The following is a 22,388-nucleotide window of genomic DNA, read 5'->3' as shown; positions in this document are numbered from 1 at the left end:
TGCCCTGGAAGTAACTAAGATGGGGAAAGAAGAGGAGGCCACTCCATTGAGAAGTCTCTGTTTAACACACTGCTATAGATGAGAACACAGACTAATCTCTTCAAATGTGGGCACCTAAAATTTGGAGCCCAGATTTACAGTTACGCACCTAAATAAGTGGCCTGCCCTGTTTTCAGAGGTGTTCAGCACCCAACAGCTGTCATTGTAGACAGTGGAAGTTCAGGACCACTGAAAATCAGACCAGTCATGGCATTTTAATCCCTTCCAGTGCCTCATTAAGTGCCCACTCTTGAAAACTCTGGCTATAGAATTTATGCTTGACCCACAGGGCAGGTAAACATGTTAACCACCATTCTTGGCCATCAGCCATTTAATTGACCTTCATATCTTGCTGGCAAGAATATTGTGGGAGACTGTATCAAAAGCCTTGCTAAAGTCAAGGTATATCACATCCACTGACTTGCCCATGTCCACAGAGCCAATTATTTAATCATGTAAGGCAATCAAGTTGGTCAGGCATGACTTGCCCTTTCTGAATCTATGTTGACTATTCCTGATCACTTTCCTCTCTTCCAAGTGCTTCAAAATGGATTCCTTGAGGATCCCTCCATGATTTTTCTGGGGACTGAGGTAAGGCTGACTGGTCTGTAGTTCCCTGAATTGTCCTGCTTCCCTTTTTTAAAGATGGGCACTACATTTGCCTTTTTCCAATCGCCCGGGACCTCCCCCAGTCTCCATGAGTTTTCAAAGATAATGGCCGAAGGCTCTGCAATGACATTTGCCAACTCCCTCCACACCTTCGGATGCATTAAAACTGGCCCCATGGATTTGTATATGTCCAACTTTTCTAAATAGTTCTTAACCTGTTCTTTCTCCACGAAGGGCTGCCCACTCCTCGTCCTGCGTGGCCTAGTGCAGTAGTCTGAGAGCTGACCTTGTCTGTGAAGACAGAGGCAAAAAAAGCATTGAGTACGTCAGCTTTTTCCCACATCATCTGTCACTAGGTTACCTCCCACATCCAGTAAGGGTCCCACTCCTTCCCTAGCCACCCTCTTTTTCCTACCATGCCTGTAGAAACCTGTCTTATTAATCTTCACATCCCTTGCTAGCTGCAATTCCCATTGTGCTTTGGCTTTCCTGATTACAACCCTGCATGTTCGAGCAATGTATTTATATTCCTCCCTAGTCATCTGTCCAAGTTTCTACTTCTTGTAAGCTTCCTTTTTGTGTTTAAGTTCACCAAGGATTTCACTGCTAAGCCAAGCTGGTCGCCTACCATATTTGCTTTTCTTACTGCACATCAGGATGGTTTGTTCCTCCACCTTCAATAAGACTTCTTTAAGTGCTGCCAGCTCTCCTGGACTCCTTTCCCCTTCATGTTAGCATCCCAGGGGATTCTGCCCATCAGTTCTCTGATGCAGAGGGAGTCAGTCTGATTTTCTGAAGTCTGGGGTGTGTATTTTGCTGCTCTCCTTTCTCCCTTTCATCAGGATCCTGAAATCGACCATCTCATCATGATCACTACTGCCCAGGTTGCCATCCACATCTACTTCCCCTACTAATTCATCCCTGTTTGTGAGCATGGCCCCTGGTTGGTTCCCTCAGCACTTGTACCAGTGATAGAAATGTAGCTGTGTTAGTCTGGTAGTTAGTTTGATCTGAGCAAGTGGGTCTGACCCACGAAAGCTCATCACCTAATAAACCATCTTGTTAGTCTTTAAAGTGCTGCATAGTCCTGTCTTTTGTTTCACTTGTACCAGGAAGTTCATAGAATCATAGAGCTAGAAGAGACCTCAGGAGGTTCCCAACATTCTCCAAAAACTTCCTGGATTGTCTGTGCTCTGCTGCATTGGTCTCCTAACAGATGTCAGGGTGATTAAAGTCCCCCATGAGAACCAGGGCCTGCGATCTGGAAGCTTCTGTTAGTTGTCTGAAGAAAGCCTCATCTACCTCATCCACTTGATCTGGTGGTCTATAGAGTACACCGATCACAACATCACCCCTGTTGCTCCCACCTCTGACCTTTAACCCAAAGAGTCTCAACAGGCTTTTCTCCCTCTATATACTGAAGCTCTGAGGAATCATATTACTGTCTTACATACAGTGCAACTCCTCCTCCTTTTCTCCCCTACCTGTTCTTCCTGAACAGTCTATACCCTTCCTGACAGTGCTCCAATCATATGACAAAAGACCGGTGAGTGAAAACCATCGTTGGCTTTGCTGAGCCTTAATTTCCCAGCATATCTGTGGGCAGTTTTTGCTGGTGCAGAAGCTATGGGTAGCTGAGGAGTTTAAAATTCTGTTGAAGCTTTGCTTTGGTGATAAGCTACTGCAGTTTGCCACATCTTGGGCCCCACCCTGTACGGTGCTGAACTTGTGATGAGTTCAATGGGAGAAGAAGGTAGTTGGTACCTCACACGGTCTGACCCATTCTCTGTGCTGTGTTCGTTGCTAGAGAGGTTAGTGCTTGTGAGCGGTAGGTGGAGGATGATGTGTGGGATGGTAAAGAGAAGGCACCATCATTGGGTTTGTGAGCACCACAGTGATGTTGGCTCCATTGCTCAGAACTCAGAAATAAGCCGCCATCCCCCAAACAGCATCTCTTGCAGCAGTTTAACAGCAGCGTGGTTTGTTAGAGTGGGAGTTACCTGTTCCCAGGCCAGATGCTGCTGACTCTGAGACCTGCAGGGAAAATCATCTTCAGAAATATTCTCTGAGGAGCTCTGTCACGGAGATGAGCTCCTCCTAAGCCACTGATCTGCATAACTACAGGGAAAGGGGATTGGATTTCTTTCAGCTCTAGGTTCTGAAAACTTGTGAATCTGCATCCTGAAGAAGAGGAATGTCCATGCGGAAAGGGATGTGTTATTGTGGGCCTGTAGCTGCTGCAACCTCCCAGTATGGCTTATTGAAAATCACTAAGAAGCACAAGATCAGGGCAGATTTGTTGAATGTCTCCTTCAACTCAGTTAGATGGACACTGTCTGGATTTCAGCACCACCAGTGTCTCTCACCTTTACCTGGATACATTTGATGCACCTGCCACTATGGGAGGTAATTCTCTGACACTGAGCAAATTGTGACTGCCCATGCCTGGGGAAGCATGAATCTAGATCTATACTTCACAACATGCCCCATCTCTATAATGGGCTCCATAAAACCTCTGGGCTGCGTCTAGACTGGCATGATTTTCCGGAAATGCTTTTAACTGAAAAGTTTTCCGTTAAAAGCATTTTTGGAACAGAGCGTCTAGATTGGCACGGACGCTTTTCCACAAAAGCACTTCCGCCATTTTCGCGATCAGGGCTTTTTTGCGGAAAACAAAGCTGGGCTGTCTACACTGGCCCTTTTGCACAAAAGTTTTGCACAAAAGGACTTTTTGCCCGAATGGGAGCAGCATAGCATTTCCGCAAGAACACTGACAATCTTACATGAGATCAGTGCTTTTGCAGAAATTCAAGTGGCCAGTGTAGACAGCTGGCAAGTTTTTCCAGAAAAGTGGCTGATTTTCCGGAAAAACTGGCCAGTCTAGACACAGCCCTGGAGTCCAGCAACTTTAGGAGAGGCTGAATCCATATCTGAATGTTGTGGAGACAGGGACACCCTGAGCTCCACAGTGCTCCAGGAATGTAGTGTCCTAAAATCCTTCCGACTCTGCTTCCTCTGAGGATGGAAACCCCTAGAGGAAGCAGCAGGGTCTAGTGAACCCCCCAGTGGGTTCAGTTCCTGATTTAATCTGACATGGTTTATTTTTCTTCGCTGATTTAGAGAACCATTCTGTGGTTCAAATATATGAGCATGTGGCTGGCGGGTGGTGGGGAGACAAGGTGCTACCAAAGTCATTATGCCAACGCTCTATTTCCCCCCTCTTGCTGTCTGTACAGAATGACATTTTCGAGTGGTGTCGAGACCACCGGGTGCACCACAAGTACTCGGAGACGGACGCTGACCCCCACAATGCCTGTCGTGGCTTCTTCTTCTCCCACATTGGCTGGCTCTTTGTCCGCAAGCATCGTGATGTCATAGAAAAAGGCAGGAAGCTGGATTTCACCGACCTGCTGGATGACCCTGTGGTGCGGTTTCAAAGAAAGTAAGTGAAGGTTATGGAACTGCGCCCGAGGGGGGTCTGAGCAGAGACGGGTGGGAGAGATGCTCTTGGTGATATGTTATTTTATACTTTCCTTTTCTTTCCTCCCCAGCATGCCCTTCCCTAAACTTGTTTGGAAATAGTATCCCTCCCCTCCCCGCCCCACACACACCGTTAACCTGTGGGGTGCAAGGATACTGGTGCTGCAGGCTTTTACTCCCAGGCCCCCTTGCCAGAGCAGATGGCCACATTCTTACCTTCCTCTCTTCCCAAACCACCAGGAAATGATGTCATAAACCCCTCCCCCCGACCGCAAAAAAGCGTGTGCATCTTGAACCTTTAATTGGGTTATATCACTGCCTCCAGTAACCATGATCTTAAGCAGCAGCCTCACTGGGGAATAAAACACATCCCTCTGTCGGAACTATCACCAACTCAGACCACAGGTCCAGCTGAGCTGAACTGCTGCCTCTCCCAGTACCTTAATTCCTTTGTACAATGAGAGGCCATCAGCTTGGCCTGTTGGGTTAGTACAGACCAGACTGCACCTTCCCCAGTCCATTATCCTCACTACGGTAGGGGATACTGATCTGGATGCTTCTGCCTGTGTTGAAAGGAAAGGTTGATTTCATTGCAATTGGTCCTTGGGCAGGGGGCTGGACTCGATGACCTCCTGAGGTCTCTTCCAGCCCTAGGATTGTATAATTCTATGATTCTGTGTTTTCTTTGATTAGTCACAGCCCAGGGTGTGATGCAGCAATATTCCCAGCAGTGAGTGTGTGCACAGGAGTGTGTGGCCCTGAAAGTCAGACAGGATTAATGCTGTTTGGTAATGAGGGTGTTATTTTTGGACGCCACTGGGAAGAGGGACCAGTCAAGCCAAGTCTTGCCTTGTCTTTGCTTTGCAAAAATCCCCAGAAAGGGCTGAATCGGTCCCTGGTCAGTGGGACTGCCCCAAGGACAGTGACACAATGCCTTGGTCTTTTTGGAGAGCAGCGGAGAATTCCACGGGACTTTTCAAAGTCCCCTTTGTTGTGTTTTTGAGTTTCCAACACTGGCTCCTTACCTTTGCTTGAGTGAATCATATCCCGTCTGGGACCTCACTTATATAACTGTGACAGAAGGTACGTTTCTGTGCAAGGAAGATTGTCTTGTCACGTGGCAATGCTTCGGATTTGTCAATTCAGATTTGGATTATTTAGTCTAGTGAATTTAGTTTAAATGTTCTTTTTCTCAGGAACACGAACCTGTTATGTCAACAGGAGTTTGTTCTAAGAATGGAAACGTTATTGTTTAGTTCCTGACAAACAAAGATGTCTGGTAATAATAAGGAGAAACTGTATCTCTCTAATGGGCCAGATTAGGAGACATCCTTACTCGTCTAGGTCTAGTTCCACTGTCAGTTACATGAATGTAAATCTGGAGCAATACTATTAATTCAATGGGGCTATTCTACCTTTACACTGGTGTAACACAGAGCAGTACTTGGACCATTGAGTAGCAACGTACCCCCATGAAGAGTCAGCGCCATTAACAGCAATGAGACTACTTGTGTAAAGCAGTCGTACATAACCAGAGATCTAGGCCCCCGGAGGGGCTGTGAGTAGGTTTCAAGGGGTCTGCCAAGCATGGCTGGTGTTAGACTTGTAGGGCCCAGAGTAGAAAGCCAAAGCCCCACTGCGCAGGACTGAGCCTGGGCCCCAAGCCCCATTACCTGGGGCTGAAGCCAAAATCTGAACAGCTTTGTGGTGCCCATGGGCAATCGGTGAGGGCAGACACAGGGGACCATGGGCCACGTGACCCCCTCCCAGCCCAGGGATAGGCTAAAACAACATTCCTCCATCTTAGGCCTGTCTCTCCCTGCTCTTGTTTTGCCCCCACCAGGCCTCTTCCCCCAGCCAGTGTGTCTTGGGGGACTAAGAGGGCCGGGAGTCTGATGCCGGCAGCAGGGGTCTTCCTGCTGGTGAGTGCCATTCCCTGAGTAGCTCATCAGGACTGCAAAGCAAGCTGGGGCCATGTTGCTCTGCTTCCCCCATGCTGACAGTGAGTGTGGGGGGAGACCCCTGCTGTGGGCATCAGGCCTCTCCTGGACTGCCCTGAGGCTCTGCTGGCCAGCCTCTTGCCTCTCCCACCCATGGCATTTGGGGGCATATGCCCCTTTGTGTCCCCCATGCCTCAACCTTGGGGGTGTCCCCTGTGGTCCTGAGCAATTCATAGAATCACAGAAGATTAAGGTTGGAAGAGACCTCAGAGAGTCATATAGTCCAGGGGTTTTCAAACTCTGGGTCGCTGCTTGTAAGGGCGAGATGCTTTGTTTACCTGCGCCTCTCAGGTACAGGCAGTCACAATGCCCATTGGTGGTGGATCGCCGTTCCTGGCCAATGGGAACCGTGAGACGTGGTGTCCTGCCCCGCACCACTTTCCGCAGCTCCCATAGGCTGGGAACAGCGACCTGTGGCCAATGGGAGCTGTGATTGCCTGTAGGTAAACAAAGCATCTTGCGGCCAGCTAGCAACTTGTCCTTACAAACTGCAACCCAAAGTTTGAAAACCCTTGATCTAGTTCAACCCTTGCTCCAAGCAGGACCAATCCCAACTAAATCATCCCAGGCAGGGCGTTGTCAAACAGAGACTTAAAAATCTCTAGGGATGGAGATTCCACCCCCTCCCTAGGTAACCCATTCCAGTGCTTCACCACCCTCCTAGTGAAATAGTTTTTCCTAATATCCAACCTAGACCTCCCCCACAGCAACTTGAGACCATTGCTCCTTGTTCTGCCATCTGTCACTACTGAGAACAGCCTCTCTCCATCCTCTTTGGAACTTCCCTTCAGGTTCCAAAGGCTGCTATCAAATCCTCCCTTACTCTTCTCTTCTGCAGACTAAGCCCAGTTCCTTCAGCCTCTGAGCCAGGATCCCTTTGCCTGTCATGCTGAGGACAAACTAGAGGCCACAGCTCATTCTCTAGTGCTGAGTCCCTGTGTGACCAGGCCTACTGCTAGCCAGGCCTACCTGTGGCACCTTTAAATTCTCTTGCCCTGATTTTGTTTAGTCTTCAGCCTATTCAGCAATCCTTGGCCTGTTCTCCATCTGGTAATATTGCAGATTATCTTCTATCTGTCTCTCTTCTTTGTCTTTCTACCTATAGGTCCTCTTTGCTGCTCCTCTATCTGGTGGACCTAGAATTACACCACATGGCTTTCTGGTTCCTTTTCTCCTCCTCGGTCACATTTCTGCCACTCATCCTCCTTTTCCCTCCCTCTCCCTATTTTTGCCTCCCTCCTGGCTTAGTTTAGCATTCTGCTTCACTTCTCAATTTGCATGATCTGGTCAGATCTCTAACATAGGCCATAGGCTCTCTCACAATAATTCTTGCCCTTCACTTCTGCTTGAACTAGAGCATATCCTCTAATTTTCTTCTTCCTTTATGCACAAGTTTGTGCCTTTGCCATCTGAGTAGTGGAAGTGAAAATAAAAACTGTGCTAATGGCCAACATGCTCATTGTGCTTCAATACCAAGATATCAACAAACATGAGAATTCTCCTCTCATTGTGTCTGTGCTAATTCCTTAGCATCAAAGTTCTCAGTACATCCTAGTGCAAATCTCAAGTGTTTAACAAAGCTAAGGACATGGGACCGCTGCCAGTGCAAGGTGAGGTTTACTAGGGAAATCCATCAGTGTGTTGAGATAGGACTTTGTTACGTATTGTAATGAAGTCCTCTTAGGACTTTTATTCACACAGTGGGGAGAGAATGCCTGTATTCCTGCTCCAAAAGCTGCGGTGGCGCTCAAGAAGAATCTTCACTGGCAGTTAGGGTAGTAGTGCCTTTGACACACACAGTTGAGCCAGCTGATGTACCTTAATAGTCATACAGAGCATAGGGCAAGTGGTGTTTGGTGCATTTCATAGAGACCGGTCCCGCTTGCAAAGCTGGCAGCCAAAGTGGAACTTTCCCAAAGTTCAGGGGTACTCAGAGAGGTTTGCTCTGTACGGTTTGATCTCCAGCATTTTGATCGCTTATAATTTATGGCTTTGAATATTCCTCCCTGTCATAAACCCCTGAATGACTCAGTGCTTTTCCCCTTTGAAACACAAAATAAGCAAGTTATATGTATCTGGAGCTTCCCCCACTGCATTCAGCCTTCCCACGGCCTAGCTGACATTACCTGTCTTTTCCCTGTAGGCAGATTAATATTGAATGCAATTTTCATTCTGACAGAAAACAGCTGCAATTTTATGGTAATTTTCCCCCTTCGGCAAAGTCGTTTAATTATTCCTCTTAGTCAGCCTGTGCAGTTTACCATTAAAAGCTGACATCTTCCAGGTAGCCTATTGACAGCAGCTGACAAATAGGCAAGGAGAGAGCTGAAATCAAAGTACCCACCGCTCCACTACTAACATTCTTGTGGAAGAACAGAAAAACTCTTGACATTTAACAAGCAAGTATTAGCCTGGCTGCTCATAAGTAATTAATCTTCACACATTTCTTTGGAGAAGGCTGTTGGAAACATAATTGCAAAGGCAAGAAAGGAAGAGGGGAGGAAACAGGCTTTTAAGAAAGAAAAATTGATTTTATCTCTTTAGTGCAGGGTTGTTTCTACAAACTTTGAGTGTTCTCTGTGGTACTAAAGCAGAAAACTGCACTTGAAGGTAAAATTGAAGGCAAATTGCATTTACTTTAAATAATGCCATTCTTAAATGAGTACAATTTTTGTGCAAAAATAGATTAAGATCCCAATGGTTGGCTGCAGCTGATATCTACTGTGACGCTATTTGTTTCAGTTTAGGAAACCAACCAGATTTTCTCTCTGCTGTAGTGAGTTGGTAATCTGCAGGGCTCCCTATCAGCGGCAGTTCCTTTTCAGTGAAGTTGTTTTTGGTATAATAGTGATCGTACCTATCTTGTATACAGTGCTTCTCATCCATAGCTCATCTTATCTCCACTTTACGCATGGGGAAAGAGAGACATGGAGTGGCAAAGTGACTTGCCCTAGGTCATGCAGCAGGCCAGTGGAATTAAACCTAGACCTCCTTAATGCTAGTTCCATGCTCTATCCACTAGGCAACAGTTAGTAGCACATAGGGCCATCAGAGATGAGTAAAAACTGCAGGGTTCAGCACCGAGGGTACATCTACCCTGCACACTTATTTCAAAAGAAGCTATTCTGGAAGAAATACTCCAAAGTAGCTTATTTTGAAATAGCACGTCTACACTACAGAGAAGCCTCAAAATTAGTCCGAGGCAGGCTCCCCTAATGTGGATATGCTATCTCGATTTAGAGCCCCAGGAGTCACTGGGGAGTAATCAGTTTGAATGGCCCTATGAGGAGCTAATTTGAACCAGCAGTAGTAGAGCGTCCACACTACTGCTATTCCAAAATAGCTCTTTCGGAAGAGGCGTTTTTCCTCATGGAATGAGGTTTACAGATTTTGAAATAAGCCATCCGTTATTTCAAAATTATTTCAAAATAACAGACTTGCTGTGTAGATGCTCACATTTTATTTTGAAATACCTGGGCTGGGTAGACTCATCCCCAAGTGAGTAACCAGCCCAATAGCCAGTGAAGTATACAGATGTATTTCCTGGTAAATAGCTCTAGACCAGGGCTACTTAAATGGGGCCTGTGTGTTGTGTAGTCTTGCCTTAATCTTTGTCTTCATGCCCATCAGTGTGACAGAAGCTATTTGCAAATACAGGTCTCGATTCAACTTTGGAAGCCCCAGGGGCCATAATGATACTCAGCACATGCCGAGGGCCACAACTGAAGTGTGGTTGCATGTACATACAAATATATATGCACAGGGCTCAACAAATCCGCATATCTACTCGTCTGTGGTGAGTCGATTTCAGCTGGTCGCCCCATTCACCAGCAATTCACGCATGCGCAGTGTGGGTCTCGCGCATGCGCAGTGCGGGGCTGGCGAGTGGTTTTCGCGGCAATCGTCAAGCCCTGTATATGCAAATATATGCAAATAGCTTCTGTCACACTGATGGGCATGAAGACAAAGATTAAGGCAAGACTACACAATACACAGGCCCCATTTAAGTAGCCCTGGTCTAGAGCAATATTTATCCCATTTCTACCCATAGAACAGCACTTTTAATGAGCAATGACAGTCCAGGAATTTAACTACTAAAATGCATATGAACAGAAGACCATTATATTGACTCACCATTATGGAGCGTGTTCCCAATGGAGGCCATGTTCAAAGGATCCTACCTGTGGACTGTGTGTTGAGGCCTGCGTAAACCCAAACTGCACTGCAGGCCGTGTGTTGAGTAGCCCTGCTCTAGACAATGTTTGGAGAAAAGGAGAAGTTACAGGAACTTTGAAAATATATTTTTTCATATAATATTATTATTTATATTATAGTAGCACCAAGAGGCCTTGAATGAGCTCAGGGTCCAACAGTGCAAGCCTCTGTACATACACATAGCAAGAGACAGTCCTGCTCTCAAAAGCTTGCCATCTAAATAGACTAGTAGGACAAATGAAGACTATTATTCCCATTTTACAGGTGAGGAATCCAGGCACAGAGAGGAGATATGACCTGCCCAGAGCCACATAGGGAGTCACAGACAGTGAATCCAAGTATCCTGGATCCTAGTCCAGTTTAGTAACCCTCAGTCCCCCTCCTGTCGCAGTCATGCTGTTATTCCAGTCCCTTTGTTTTCCTGTAGGTACTATAAGAGTTCCGTGGTGCTCATGTGCTTTGTGATCCCCACCCTGGTGCCCTGGTACATCTGGGGGGAGAGTCTGTGGAATTCCTACTTCCTTGCTTCTATCCTTCGTTACACCGTCTCGCTGAATGTCACCTGGCTGGTCAACAGCGCAGCTCACATGTACGGCAATCGTCCCTATGACAAGTACATCGGCCCCCGGCAGAATCCATTTGTCACTTTAGGAGCAATTGGTGAGTACCCAGCAAAATGTTTCTCTGACGCTTTAACTTGGGTTATTTTGTGCTTTGTCAGTCTCTAGCTCTCAGTCAGATTCACTGCAAACAGAGCAGCCACTAGTACCGTGTGCATAGTCAGCAAGCCGGTCCTTGGTGCTTAGTCCTGGGCAGGATTTAGGCAGGCTAAGCACAGTCTGTGAGCCAGATAGCTGGGCAATTCCTGGGCCATGAAGTCTGGCATCCTAAGTAAAGATTCCCTTGTGTGTTTATCACACCTGAGCCCGGTCTCATAAGAGACACGAAATTAAATCCATTTCACCAACTGGCCATGCCCTCCCATGGCGCTCAGTTATGAAACAATTATTACAGTTATGGCATAAAATGCGGCTAAAGCTTAGCAGCAGCAGTGCCCCAAAACCGTCGTGGGCACTGTACAAATCCATTGCTTCTGGCCACGATTTTCAAAAATATGGGCCTGAACTTAGGTGCCTGCAGAGAAGATTCTTAAAAGGCAGAGGGGGCAGCTAGGTTTCCAGCCACCTACGGAAATGGAGTGTTTATCTGCCCTTTGTGCCTCTGAAAATCTCCCCTAGTTCATGTATTTAGGTGCCTAAGTAACTGGTCTGATTTGAAGAAATGTTGAGCACCCGGGAACATCTGTCGATCCCAGTGGGAGCAGTTGGATATGCTGCACTCTTGAAAACCAGCCATTTCTATTGCTTCCATTGAAGCCTGTTATATTCCATGAGATTCTTAAACTGCTCTCAACACTTTAGTGCCTGAGCACCCGCCAGATGTGCATTAAGCAACATCACTACACATCTGGCACATATTGTTTTGCCCTCTCATCCTCTGCCCGGAGGGACAAGTGTGTGCGCAGTCATGTGCCTTGTATCCTTCTTGCTGTGTTTTTAGATTAGAGAAGATCAGAGAAACATGCCTTGTAAGTGGAGTGGAAAGTGATGAGGTTTGCGATGGCCCATAATTCCTTGGGGGAGTTCATTCCATGTCTCAGACAGACCTCCGCAGAAACTTCTGTCTGCTTCAGACAGGCTTTTCTCTTACGAGAGTGCAATTGTGCATGAGGGAAAAGCGTCCGTGCCAATCTAGACGCGCTTTTGCCATTTTCGCGAGCGGGGCTTTTTTGCGCAAAACAAATCTGAGCTGTCTACACTGGCCCTTTTGCGCAAAAGGAGCAGCATAGTATTTCTGCAAGAAGCACTGTTCTTGTGGAAATTCAAGCGGCCAGTGTAGACAGCTGCTTTTGCGGAAAAACTTGCCAGTCTAGACACAGCCTTACTGTCCTGGGTCATGGAAAATAAGGGCTGAGATCTTGTACTTAATTTGAAAATCTATGGGAAACCAGTGCAGAGAGTGGAGGGAGAGGTCTGATGTGTTTGTCGTGGCGTTGTAGCCTGTATGCTGCAGTGTTCAGAACTAGTTCGCTCCCACGCCCACGGCCAGGTCTTCATCCACCAGCACAGGACAGTTTCCTAGCCAAAGAGAGAGATTAAAAAGAGTTACTCACGGATGCAATTAAGTGAGAATTCAGAGAATTCTCTAAGTGATCCAAGAGTACTCCTAGACTATGAACTGAGCTGACCATTTGTGGGTGTGTATCTTCAGCCAATGAAGACTGGCCCATACCTGCAAGCCCTTCAAGATGCTTTCCTCTGCCTACTAGCATCACCTCTGCCTTACTCAGCTTCAGCTTCAGTCAGATGTTCTTCACCCATGAGCTGATCTCATCCACGCTCTAGGCCATCTTGATGGTAGTGCTGTGTCCATGTGTGAATATGGTTGCATGCCGATGCTGAGAAGGATTGAAGAGAGAACTTGATCCTTGTGGAACTCCACATGTGAGTGATCTGGTAGTCGAGGTGCCGTTTCCCTTCACTACTTATTGGATGGATCCCTCTAGGAAGGGCTTAAGACATTTCAGCACCTTACCCTGAATCCCTGCATCTTTCTCTGGTGAGACAACAGAATCTCAGTCAACATTGTAGGATGCTGCCAAGAGGTCCGGGAGCATGAGAATGGACGTCTCTCATCTCTGTCCATTGGCAGGAGAAGATCATCCAGCAATGCCACTAGAGCAGTCCTGGTCTACAAGCTTGGAACTGCAGGTCTGCCAGTGGATAGTAGTTGTCTTGGATCAAAGCATCCAGGGTGGGTTTCTTCAGCAATGGTCGGACTAGTGTATGTTCGAAAGAGGAAAGGAAGTTTCCTTCTTTGAATGAGGCATTGACTATGTCACTCAGGAGTGACACCAGTTGTTCAAGACTCTTTCACAAGCCAGGAAGGGCACAGATTGGATTCACAGCTCTTAGACTGAGACTCCTTTAAGGTGTCCAGAACTTCTTAATGAGTTAACTCTGGGAATGCAGGTGGGCTATTGGTTGGTGGGTGGAGTGGATCCTGGCTGGTTGAGAAGGCTTCTTAATGGTGCGTGATGTTTTCAGAGAAGTGGGGTGATAGTTCCATACAGCATCCAAAGCAGGTTTGAGTCATTCAGGATTAATGTAGCTGTTTAACATCCTGGATGATTACTTGGGATGGGATTTAACAGCCACAATGGAGGCTAATAGGAAGTTTTCTTGGCTTGTAGTTTAGCTTTAGCATAGGCTCTGAGGAATTCAGTATATTTCAGCACAGGGGGGTCAGTAAACCCCAAGATCTGTGTGAGCAATGGGGAGGATAGGACTGTTTGCCAGTGGCGGAAGCCATTGTAGAATGGCAGCTAGGTTCTCGGCCTCCCGTCCTGTGGATGGAGAGCTCTTATCCTTTGGCAGGCTTTGGAATTTGTTGGAGTCCATGAGTCTTCATAGCTGAATCAGGTTCACAGGACCTTCTTATTGTCTGAATACGGGAAGGTCTCCGAGTCTGACCACTGCCTTCATGAGGTGATCATCTAAGACAGTGTCTGGGTTGTGAGGTCCTCCATTTTGCCATCTAGGACAAGAAACAAGTCCAAGGTTTGACCAGTCAATGTGAGTTGGAGCAGAGGTGGTGACCCATTGAAATCCTAAGGTGCTGACGGGGTGGGCATAACCCACGCTAGAACAGGAGGGGTGAAAACCATGTGAGCAGAGGAAGTCCCGCCCCTTCAACCAGACTGGGCATGCTCCATGTGCTAGGGCAGTATAAAAGGCCAGAGAGCAGCTCAGTCTGGGCTGGCCAGCGGAGAGGAAGGATCTCTACACAGAGCTTCAGTGCTGCTACAGCCCGCCTACCCGACAGAAGGGGCTGAAGTTCCAGGAAGCTGCCACAAATCAGCCCCAATGGAGACCCAGGGAGACCGCTGCTGCCAGGGAGCTGGGAGACCCAGCCGCCACATGGGATGACGCCCCAGCCAGACCGGTAGGAAGCGGCCCAAGGAGGGTGCAGGAGCCACCTCTCCCACCCAGGCACTTTTGGCGTGTTTCAGCCGGATTCTCTGCCAAGAGGGAGTGGTAGGCAGCCCCACTGCTCACAGGGCCCTGGGCCGGGACCCAGTGGAACAGGGTAGGCCCAGGTCCCCCAACCGGGGCTATTAGGCTATACTACCCTCAAGGCAGGAAGGCGTATTGACTTGGGCTGTTAAGCCCTACTGCCCTGAAGCAAGGGTACTCACTGAGGGTATGTCTACACAGCAAAGTTATTTCAAAATAACAGCTGTTATTTCGAAATAACTATCCTAGCGTCTACGCAGCCATTCCGTTATTTCGAAATTAATTTGAAATAGCAGAGGGCTTATTTTGAAATTGGTAAAGTTCATTCCATAAGGAATAGTGCCAATTTCAAAATTGCTATTTTGAAATAAGCACTGTGTAGATGCTTGTATCAAAATAGGGGGCCTCCAGCCCTTCCCAGGGTGCCCTGCTGGCCGCCCTGGCCACAAGGCAACTTCTGACCTAATGCCCTGCCGGAACTGGTTCCAACCAGCATTAAATGTGATTCAATGTCCACTCAGTGTGGACACGCTATTTCGAAATACAAAAACGCTATTTCAAAATGCATTTTGTGTATAGACGTGTTATTTTGAACTAAGCTATTTTGAATTAACTATTTAGAAATTAGATATTTCGAAATAACGCTGTAGTGTAGTCATACCCTAACTCTGTCTATTAGGCCATACTACCCTGAAGCCAAGGAGGCTGAGTGACTAAGGCTGTTAAACCCTACCACCCTGAAGTAAGGGTGCTTGCTGACTCGGGCTATTAGGCCTTACTACCCAGAAGCCAGGAAGGCTTATTGACTTTGGCCCTTTTTTCCCGGAAGGGGCAGGCTGACTTACGGACTTAGAGTTGTGCAGGGATAAAGAGACTTATGGACCAGTGCGACGGCCACAACCGCACCCCGGAATAGCCCCATTCCTGTGACGGGATGGGCAAACGCCACCACAAGAGGGAAGTGAGGGGATGAGTTTGGGGGCTTTGGCATCTGTAGCCTTGTCAATGTGCATTGAAATCTTCTAGGCATTTCACCACCATCTCCGGCAAGGAAGGGGCCAGTGAACTTCTTTATGAATCATTAATCTGTGGTGGTCTGTAAACGAGCATAAAACCAATGTTAGCTTCGCTCTGGTTTCATCTGCTAGATGCAGGAATTCAAATAAAACTGTCCTACCTGAGGCATCTCTTTTGCCTTTGATGTTTGCTGAGAAGGAAAAGGTGGGACCACCTGCCTTCGTGTCCTGTCCCTACATCTGTGATGTACTGAGTATCCTGGAGCGAACGAGGTGTCCTAGCTCAGGGCTTGCTGCAGTGTCCTCCAGCCAGGTCTCGAGCATGCAGGCTATCCTGGGTGCTTTGTCACTAATGAGGTTGTATATTGATTCGCGTTTATTCTTGGCAACTAATCTTGCGTTGATCATTAGCAGCATTAATATGTACTGCTCTCTGCTGTCTGCTTCTGCCCCTGTCTAGTTAAGGGTCCTGTGCAGTGTGTTGGGGTGTTTAAATGTCAGAAATCAGGTTTCTTATTTCTGCTTTTCCATTTCCTTGGACAGTCCCTCCCATTTGAACAGCAATAGGTGATGATGTAGATGTCGCCATGAGTTGGAAACTCATTAAAAATGTCGCCCTTAGATACTAAATATGGATTTAGGCTCCTCCTATGAGGTACCTATTTTTGCCGTTGTATTCATCATGCACAAGTGCAGGTGAATCTGACTTCTGCTGTTCCTACTGTCAGACTAGCTGCTCCTCCTCCTCCCCTTTTAATCACAATATATCTGCATTCTGACCAGCCCACCTAGTGTCCCAAAGTCAGGGCTCTGACCTGCTACTCTAGCCAATAAAATGGACATTTCTCACTTCCCAGCGCTAACCTAGCAGTAAATGAAACCTCATGTCACCCGATTATCCTCTTCCTTATTATTTGAATATATTGGCTTTTTTACTGCCAATCACACCATTGCCACATGTAAATGTCATGCGTGACTGTCAGCCACCCTTGCATGCAAAAGACAGGGCCTGTGCACAGTCCTCTTGAACAAGTACTTCAGTGAGAGGAAGGTTATGATGAAATGAAAGGAAGGGTTGTTAGCTGCCATTGAGGATGTATAGTTTTTCCAGCAATAGAAAGGATGTCAGGGAGCTTATCTCTGCTCTGCCCTCAGCCTGTCTCCTGTGCCCTCTCTCATTGCAGGTTTTCTCGGCTCCCTGCTGCTGCCTGATTTTTCACCCGCTCTCTTAGAGTTGTCTTAAGAATTCTACCAGTGTATGACTCAAGCCCTGTTAGAAAGAAGTGTTACAATTCTCTCTGCAACCTTAAGGGAAACATCCATTCAGCAGCAAGACATTTGACAGGGAGCCTGCAGCTTGGCTATTGCCCTCAGAATGCTAAACATGTTTTTCTTCTTCAGATACCTGGGCGCGGCTTTGTCTGACAGCAGCATGTCCTGTCTAAGTAGCTGGGCTGGATGCTACCAATGGTTGTCGGGACAGGAAACTGGAACCGGCATTGAAACCAGTTTAGTTTATAGTGCGTGCGGGACAAAAAAATCTCGCACCTCCCCGTTAGAGGCATTGAGCTGCTGAGCTGAAAAGAGATTTGTTTTGCCTCCACGAGCCGTCGAGCTGTTCTCAACAGTGGATCCTTCGGGTTCATTTCTGACAGCCTTGGAATGGGCCAGTTCTCTGCTGTGAAAGAGCCGAAAGGGAACTTCTTCCCTAGTTCTCATCCTTGTAAAATCACATTGCATCACTCCTGTCACAGCACCTCCTTGTGGCCACATCTGAGGATTAACTTACAACCAGTCTAGTACCTCCCTCCCTCCCCCCATTCCATTTCTCACCCCATGGTAGAATCCTAGGGTGGGAAGACACCTCGGGAGGTTATCGAGTCCAGCCCCCTGCACAAAGCAAGACCAACCCCAACTAAATCATCCCAGCCAGGGCTTTGTCAAGCCGAGACTTAAAAACCTCTAGGGATAGAGATTCGACCACCTCCCTAGGTAACCCATTCCAGTGCGTCACCACCCTCCTAGGGAAATAGTTTTTCCTAATATCCAGCCTAGACCTCTCCCCACTACATCTTGAGACCATTGTTCCTTGTTCTGCCATCCATCACTACTGTGAACAACCTCTCTCCAGCCTCTTTGGAACCTCACTTCAGGAAGTTGAAGGCTGCTGTCAAATCCTCCCTCACTCTTCTCTTCTGCAGACTAAATAGACCCAACTCCCTCAGCCTCTCCTCATAGGTCATGTGCTCCAGCCCCTAATCATTTTGGTTGCCCTCCGCTGGACCCTCTCCAATGCATCCACATCCTTGCTGTAATGGAGGGCCGGGAGCTGGACGCAATACTCCAGATGGTCTCATTATTGCCCCTCCATTCCTCAAGATGCTCCCTCTTCATGACTTGGTCCTGTGGCCAAGTTAATAAAGTTCTCTCTTTCCGGGATTTCAAAGTGCCTGAGGGCATGTCTACACTACCCCCTAGTTCGAACTGGCGGGGGTAATGTAGTCATCCGCAGTTGCAAATGAAGCCCAGGATTTGAATTTCCCGGGCTTCATTTGCATGAAGCCGGCCGGCGCCATTTTTAAATGCCGGCTAGTTCGAACCCCGTGCCGCGCGGCTACACACGGCACGGAGTAACTAGTTAGGATTAGGCTTCCTAATCTGAACTAGCTGTACTAGTTGGAATGAGGAGTACAGCTAGTCCGGATTAGGAAGCCTAATCCGAACTAGCTACTCCGTGCCGCGTGTAGCCGCGTGGCACGGGGTTCGAACTAGCCGGCATTTAAAAATGGCGCCGGCTGGCTTCATGTAAATGAAGCCCGGGAAATTCAAATCCCGGGCTTCATTTGCAACTGCGGATGACTACATTACCCCCGCTAGTTCGAACTAGGGGGTAGTGTAGACATACCCTGAGACAATTTGTCCAGTAGGAATCTTCTGCTCCACTGCCCAGTCTGTGCCATTTCCCCAGTGACCAGTGGGGGAACCCAGCTCACCTGATACTGCAGGTTTCAGCCCAGCAATCCTACAACCAGTGGGCAAAGTCTGCACTGATCCACACCTGGCTGCTTTTCCCCTGAGCTGCTTCCTCAGTCACCTCCATCTGGCTCCTCCATCTTCCTCTGGGTTTCCTTCCCTCCAGGGCTTCTAATCCTGCTTCCATTTGCTCCTTTCTCTCTCTAAGCCTGGAGAGTTACTGCAGCCCCCTTCTTTCTCTCTAATTGCTGGTTTTAAAGCTGCTTAGTCTGCCCCTCATTAACTAAAAGTTTCAGCCTGGACTCTTCTCCCCTCCCCTGCCTCCCTGTGCAGCCTGTCGCAGCCTTAATTGGCCCTTTCTCAGTCCTTGTGTGAGGTAGGCACCCGGTTTCCTTCCTGTTTTCCAGCATGTGTTTTAGCAATAGGGGATTGTTTATTAAATGAAGTCAAATATCTTTGGTTCCCCCTCTCAATGGGGAAGCAAAACCACAATGCACTTTATTGATCCAATGACCAAGTTTGCTGCAGAAACCTTCTGTATCTATAGATGTAGCTTCATGTGAACTGAATTAAGCTACATCAGCGTAAACCACTCGTAAATTGACATGAGGATCCACGCCGCGGTTTATACAGTTTAACGAAATCAATATAAAAACTGGTATTTGTGAAACTGGTGCAACTTTTGCACATAGGGAGGCCAAAGTGTGGAAGAAAACAAGCCTTCATTCTGCGTTTGAGAGCAACAAGTAGTCAGAGACAGTTTATTTGAGCAATATTGCAAGGGAGGAAGCTGCTGTTAGGCAGATCGTCAAATACAAAACAATTAGAAGCCAATATATACTGTCTGTTTATATATAATAACAATAAACAATTATTCCCCTTCCCATAACAATTCCCTTCAGATGCCACCTTACCTCAAGGTCTTCACTAGAGTCAGCATTCTATCCTTATCTCAAGCACAAGAGAGAGGCGAGAGGCGAAAACAGTGTCTCTCACAGCTCTCTCGTTGTTAGGTCTCAGAGTTAGCATGAGTTAGGCTAACCAAAAGTTCAAAATGGCTATATACAAATCCCTTAGCTTCCACAATAGAGCGAGACCAATTGATTGATAAGGCCATAATCCTGCAACTTTTTCCTCTCTCTACATTTTACATCAATGAGGTACCAGATGGGGTTACACCAGGGTAAACATATTACGGGATCAGGTATCTATTGATGTATCTAATCACCACCTGAAAAGTGACACATTGGCCACCACACCTAAAATCTCTCTCTTGTTTTTTTCTAGGTGAAGGCTTCCACAATTACCACCACACCTTTCCATTTGATTACTCGGCCAGTGAGCTTGGCTTGAAATTCAACCCAACCACATGGTTCATTGACTTCATGTTTTGGTTGGGGTTGGTTACTGACCGAAAACAAGCTCCAAAGGAGATGATCTTAGCCCGCAAAGAGAGGACTGGTGATGGCAGTGCTTGAAAATGTAATATTTCTGTATAAATCTATGTTGTCGTGTGTGTGTGTGTATGTGTATGTGTGTATGTGTGTGCATTTTTTCTTTGGGAAGGTTTTTTTTTTTTTTTTTTAAGAGTAAAAGGGATCAAATTAATCTCTGGGATAACTCCAGTGGTTTTATGTCAGAGGTGAATTTAGTCCTTTTTTCCCTATTAGTTGTCTTATGTCCAAATTCCCAGACTATTAAGTGTAAAAAATAATGGATATTATTTAATATTAGCATTAAACATCTTAGATCTTTGATTTTAGTCATTCTAGTTAGAAGTCCAATGTACACTGTAATACCTTTGCTCATGTTAACCCTGGCAAGATGGAGGAAATAACTATCCTTTCAAAGTGCAGTTCAGGTGAACACTTGTTTCATTTTTACAAGTCAAGCAAACATGCTTTGAGAGAGGGTTTTTTGGGGGGGGAAGGGAAGTGGGAAGGGACAGGGAGAGGACTTGATAACGCTGATATAAAAACAAACCGAAAAGAATGTGCTTTTTTAAAACATATACTGGAGAAAACCCAGTTTTAAAAAGGATGTTTGTCTGGAAATCTGTTTTCTTATTTGTGTTTGCAAGACCCTTGTTCCACCGTCTTTGTTTATATGAAATTCATTTCTTGCAAAGCAGGCTTTTGTGTTAAAAGCTTACACACTATACAAGCCAAAACACAAACTGATGGCATGCCTAGCTCATTCATTCATTGTCACATAAACCTTGTAACTCGTAAATGTATACTGCTGAACTATGTCCTAACCCAAAAAAAGCTTTGATTTTAAATGTTTGGAGACCTAATTTATATTCTAACAGGTCACAGCCACTGCTGCATGCATATTTTAGCTACTTCTGCACAATAGGCATCTTCATTTTTTTTCCAGCTTTCATTATCAGGTCTTTAAAACCTGGCCTTTATCTAGATTGCTGTTTTTTCCTAATGTTACAACTGCATGCAGCCTTTATTGGTTTCACAGCAAAATACATTTTTAAACAGTACTGTAGCTTCTGGATTTAACAGTTGCCTTGTAAAAGCAGCATGCTGGATTAATGCGACCTACCGCCCTTTGTGTTAGATGGTAGGCAGTGCAGGAGAAAGGCTTTATGTTGGCTGCACTGGAGCACTTTTAAAGACAGATTCTCTGATTCTCATTTACACTGTGGGCTTGTCTACACTTAAAATGCTACAGCTGAACCACTTCAGTGCAGACCCTACCTATGCTCATGGGAGGGGTCTCCCACTGGAGCAGGTATTCCACCTCCCCAAGAGGCAGTAGCTAGCTTGGTGGAAGAATTCTGTCAACCTAGAGCTCTTTAAACAGGGATGGTTTTTATGCTCTCAGGGGTGTGCATTTTTCACACCTCTGACCAACATAGTTCAAGCAATCTAATCGTCTAGTGTAGCCCAGACCTAAAATTCCCTTCACCCTGCTCTGGCAGTGTGCACGTGCCCACTTTCACTGCAAAAGGAGCAGAGAGGGTTGGTCTTAGTATAAATGAGAATCATACCCAGTTATTTTCAGAAAGGATGTAGAATTTGAAAACCAAACTCAGTTCTTTAGTTTGTTTAGGCTTTTTTGTTTGTTTGTTTTGTTTTAAATGATGCCAATATAAAAGAAATGTCCTTACTATGTACTTCATCCAGGAAGTGTTTAACTGTGTTAATTTGCCATTAATGACATGTAAACTCTTGAGTGATTTACAATAAACAGCTGTGAATTAGCTTGTGTGCAGGCCTGTATTTGAAGCTCTTTCATTAAGTGGAGGCTTTATGACTGAATGATCATAAATATTACACTCTTGCTCTGTGCCCAATGGCTATTTCAAATCCTCGTGATTTCTCATTTAGGTATGAACATGGCTCCATGCATTACCATAGTATCTACCACCTCAAAACATTAATGAAGTCCTCCTCTTATTACCCCAGAGGGGTAGAAAAGTATCGTTGCTCGTATGTGATAGATGGGGAATCTGAGATGACTTTTTCAAGTTCACACAGGACATTAGTATCAAAGCCAGGAATGAAATGCAAATCTCTTGAGTCTCATCCAGAGTCTTAACTATAAGATCATCACCTGCTTTTTTGCTTCCTTCAGTCTTGTCATAAAGTTGGTGTGACAGACTGCGCTGGGTCTGGGCACCGCTGTGGGGGCCAGCTCAGGGGAAGTTGCTCAAAACCAGGGCTACTTACAGCCCTTGACTGGAGACCTTTCCCAAATAGGCCACAGGCCAGTCACACAGAGCACTTCAGCTGCCAACCTAGCCAGCAGGAAGCTTCACAAGCAAAACCCCTCAGAGACCCCCCGCTCTCCCCATGCCACAATCAGCCCCGGGCCTTACACACAGGTGAGAGGGTATGAAACCCGATCTCACCAACTCCGAACAGATCCTCCCAGTCCCAAAGAACCAGCCACAGTCCCCAGTTAATTTACACTTTAGATCTTACCCACAAAAGCACACTGGGCCAGTCCTTTAGAATCTAAAA

The 22,388-nt window shown here is 46.5% G+C and overlaps 1 protein-coding gene across 1 annotated transcript in view; it reads left to right on the top strand.

Moving 5' to 3' along the window:
* SCD5 (stearoyl-CoA desaturase 5) overlaps nucleotides 1-21,625 on the top strand; it is a 74,453-nt gene extending 52,828 nt beyond the window's left edge. Inside the window, exons 3-5 of the mRNA XM_006110901.4 lie at nucleotides 3,885-4,090; nucleotides 10,771-11,003; nucleotides 19,696-21,625. Coding sequence (XP_006110963.1) covers nucleotides 3,885-4,090; nucleotides 10,771-11,003; nucleotides 19,696-19,886 — 630 coding nt within the window. The 3' untranslated portion in view covers nucleotides 19,887-21,625. The remainder of the gene's footprint in view (nucleotides 1-3,884; nucleotides 4,091-10,770; nucleotides 11,004-19,695) is intronic.
* The last annotated feature ends 763 nt before the right edge of the window (nucleotides 21,626-22,388 follow it).

This window comes from Pelodiscus sinensis, chromosome 5 (assembly GCF_049634645.1).
Source record: "Pelodiscus sinensis isolate JC-2024 chromosome 5, ASM4963464v1, whole genome shotgun sequence".
In the NCBI taxonomy this organism is placed as follows: Eukaryota; Metazoa; Chordata; order Testudines; family Trionychidae; genus Pelodiscus; species Pelodiscus sinensis.
This window is presented reverse-complemented; position numbering and strand designations above follow the sequence as displayed.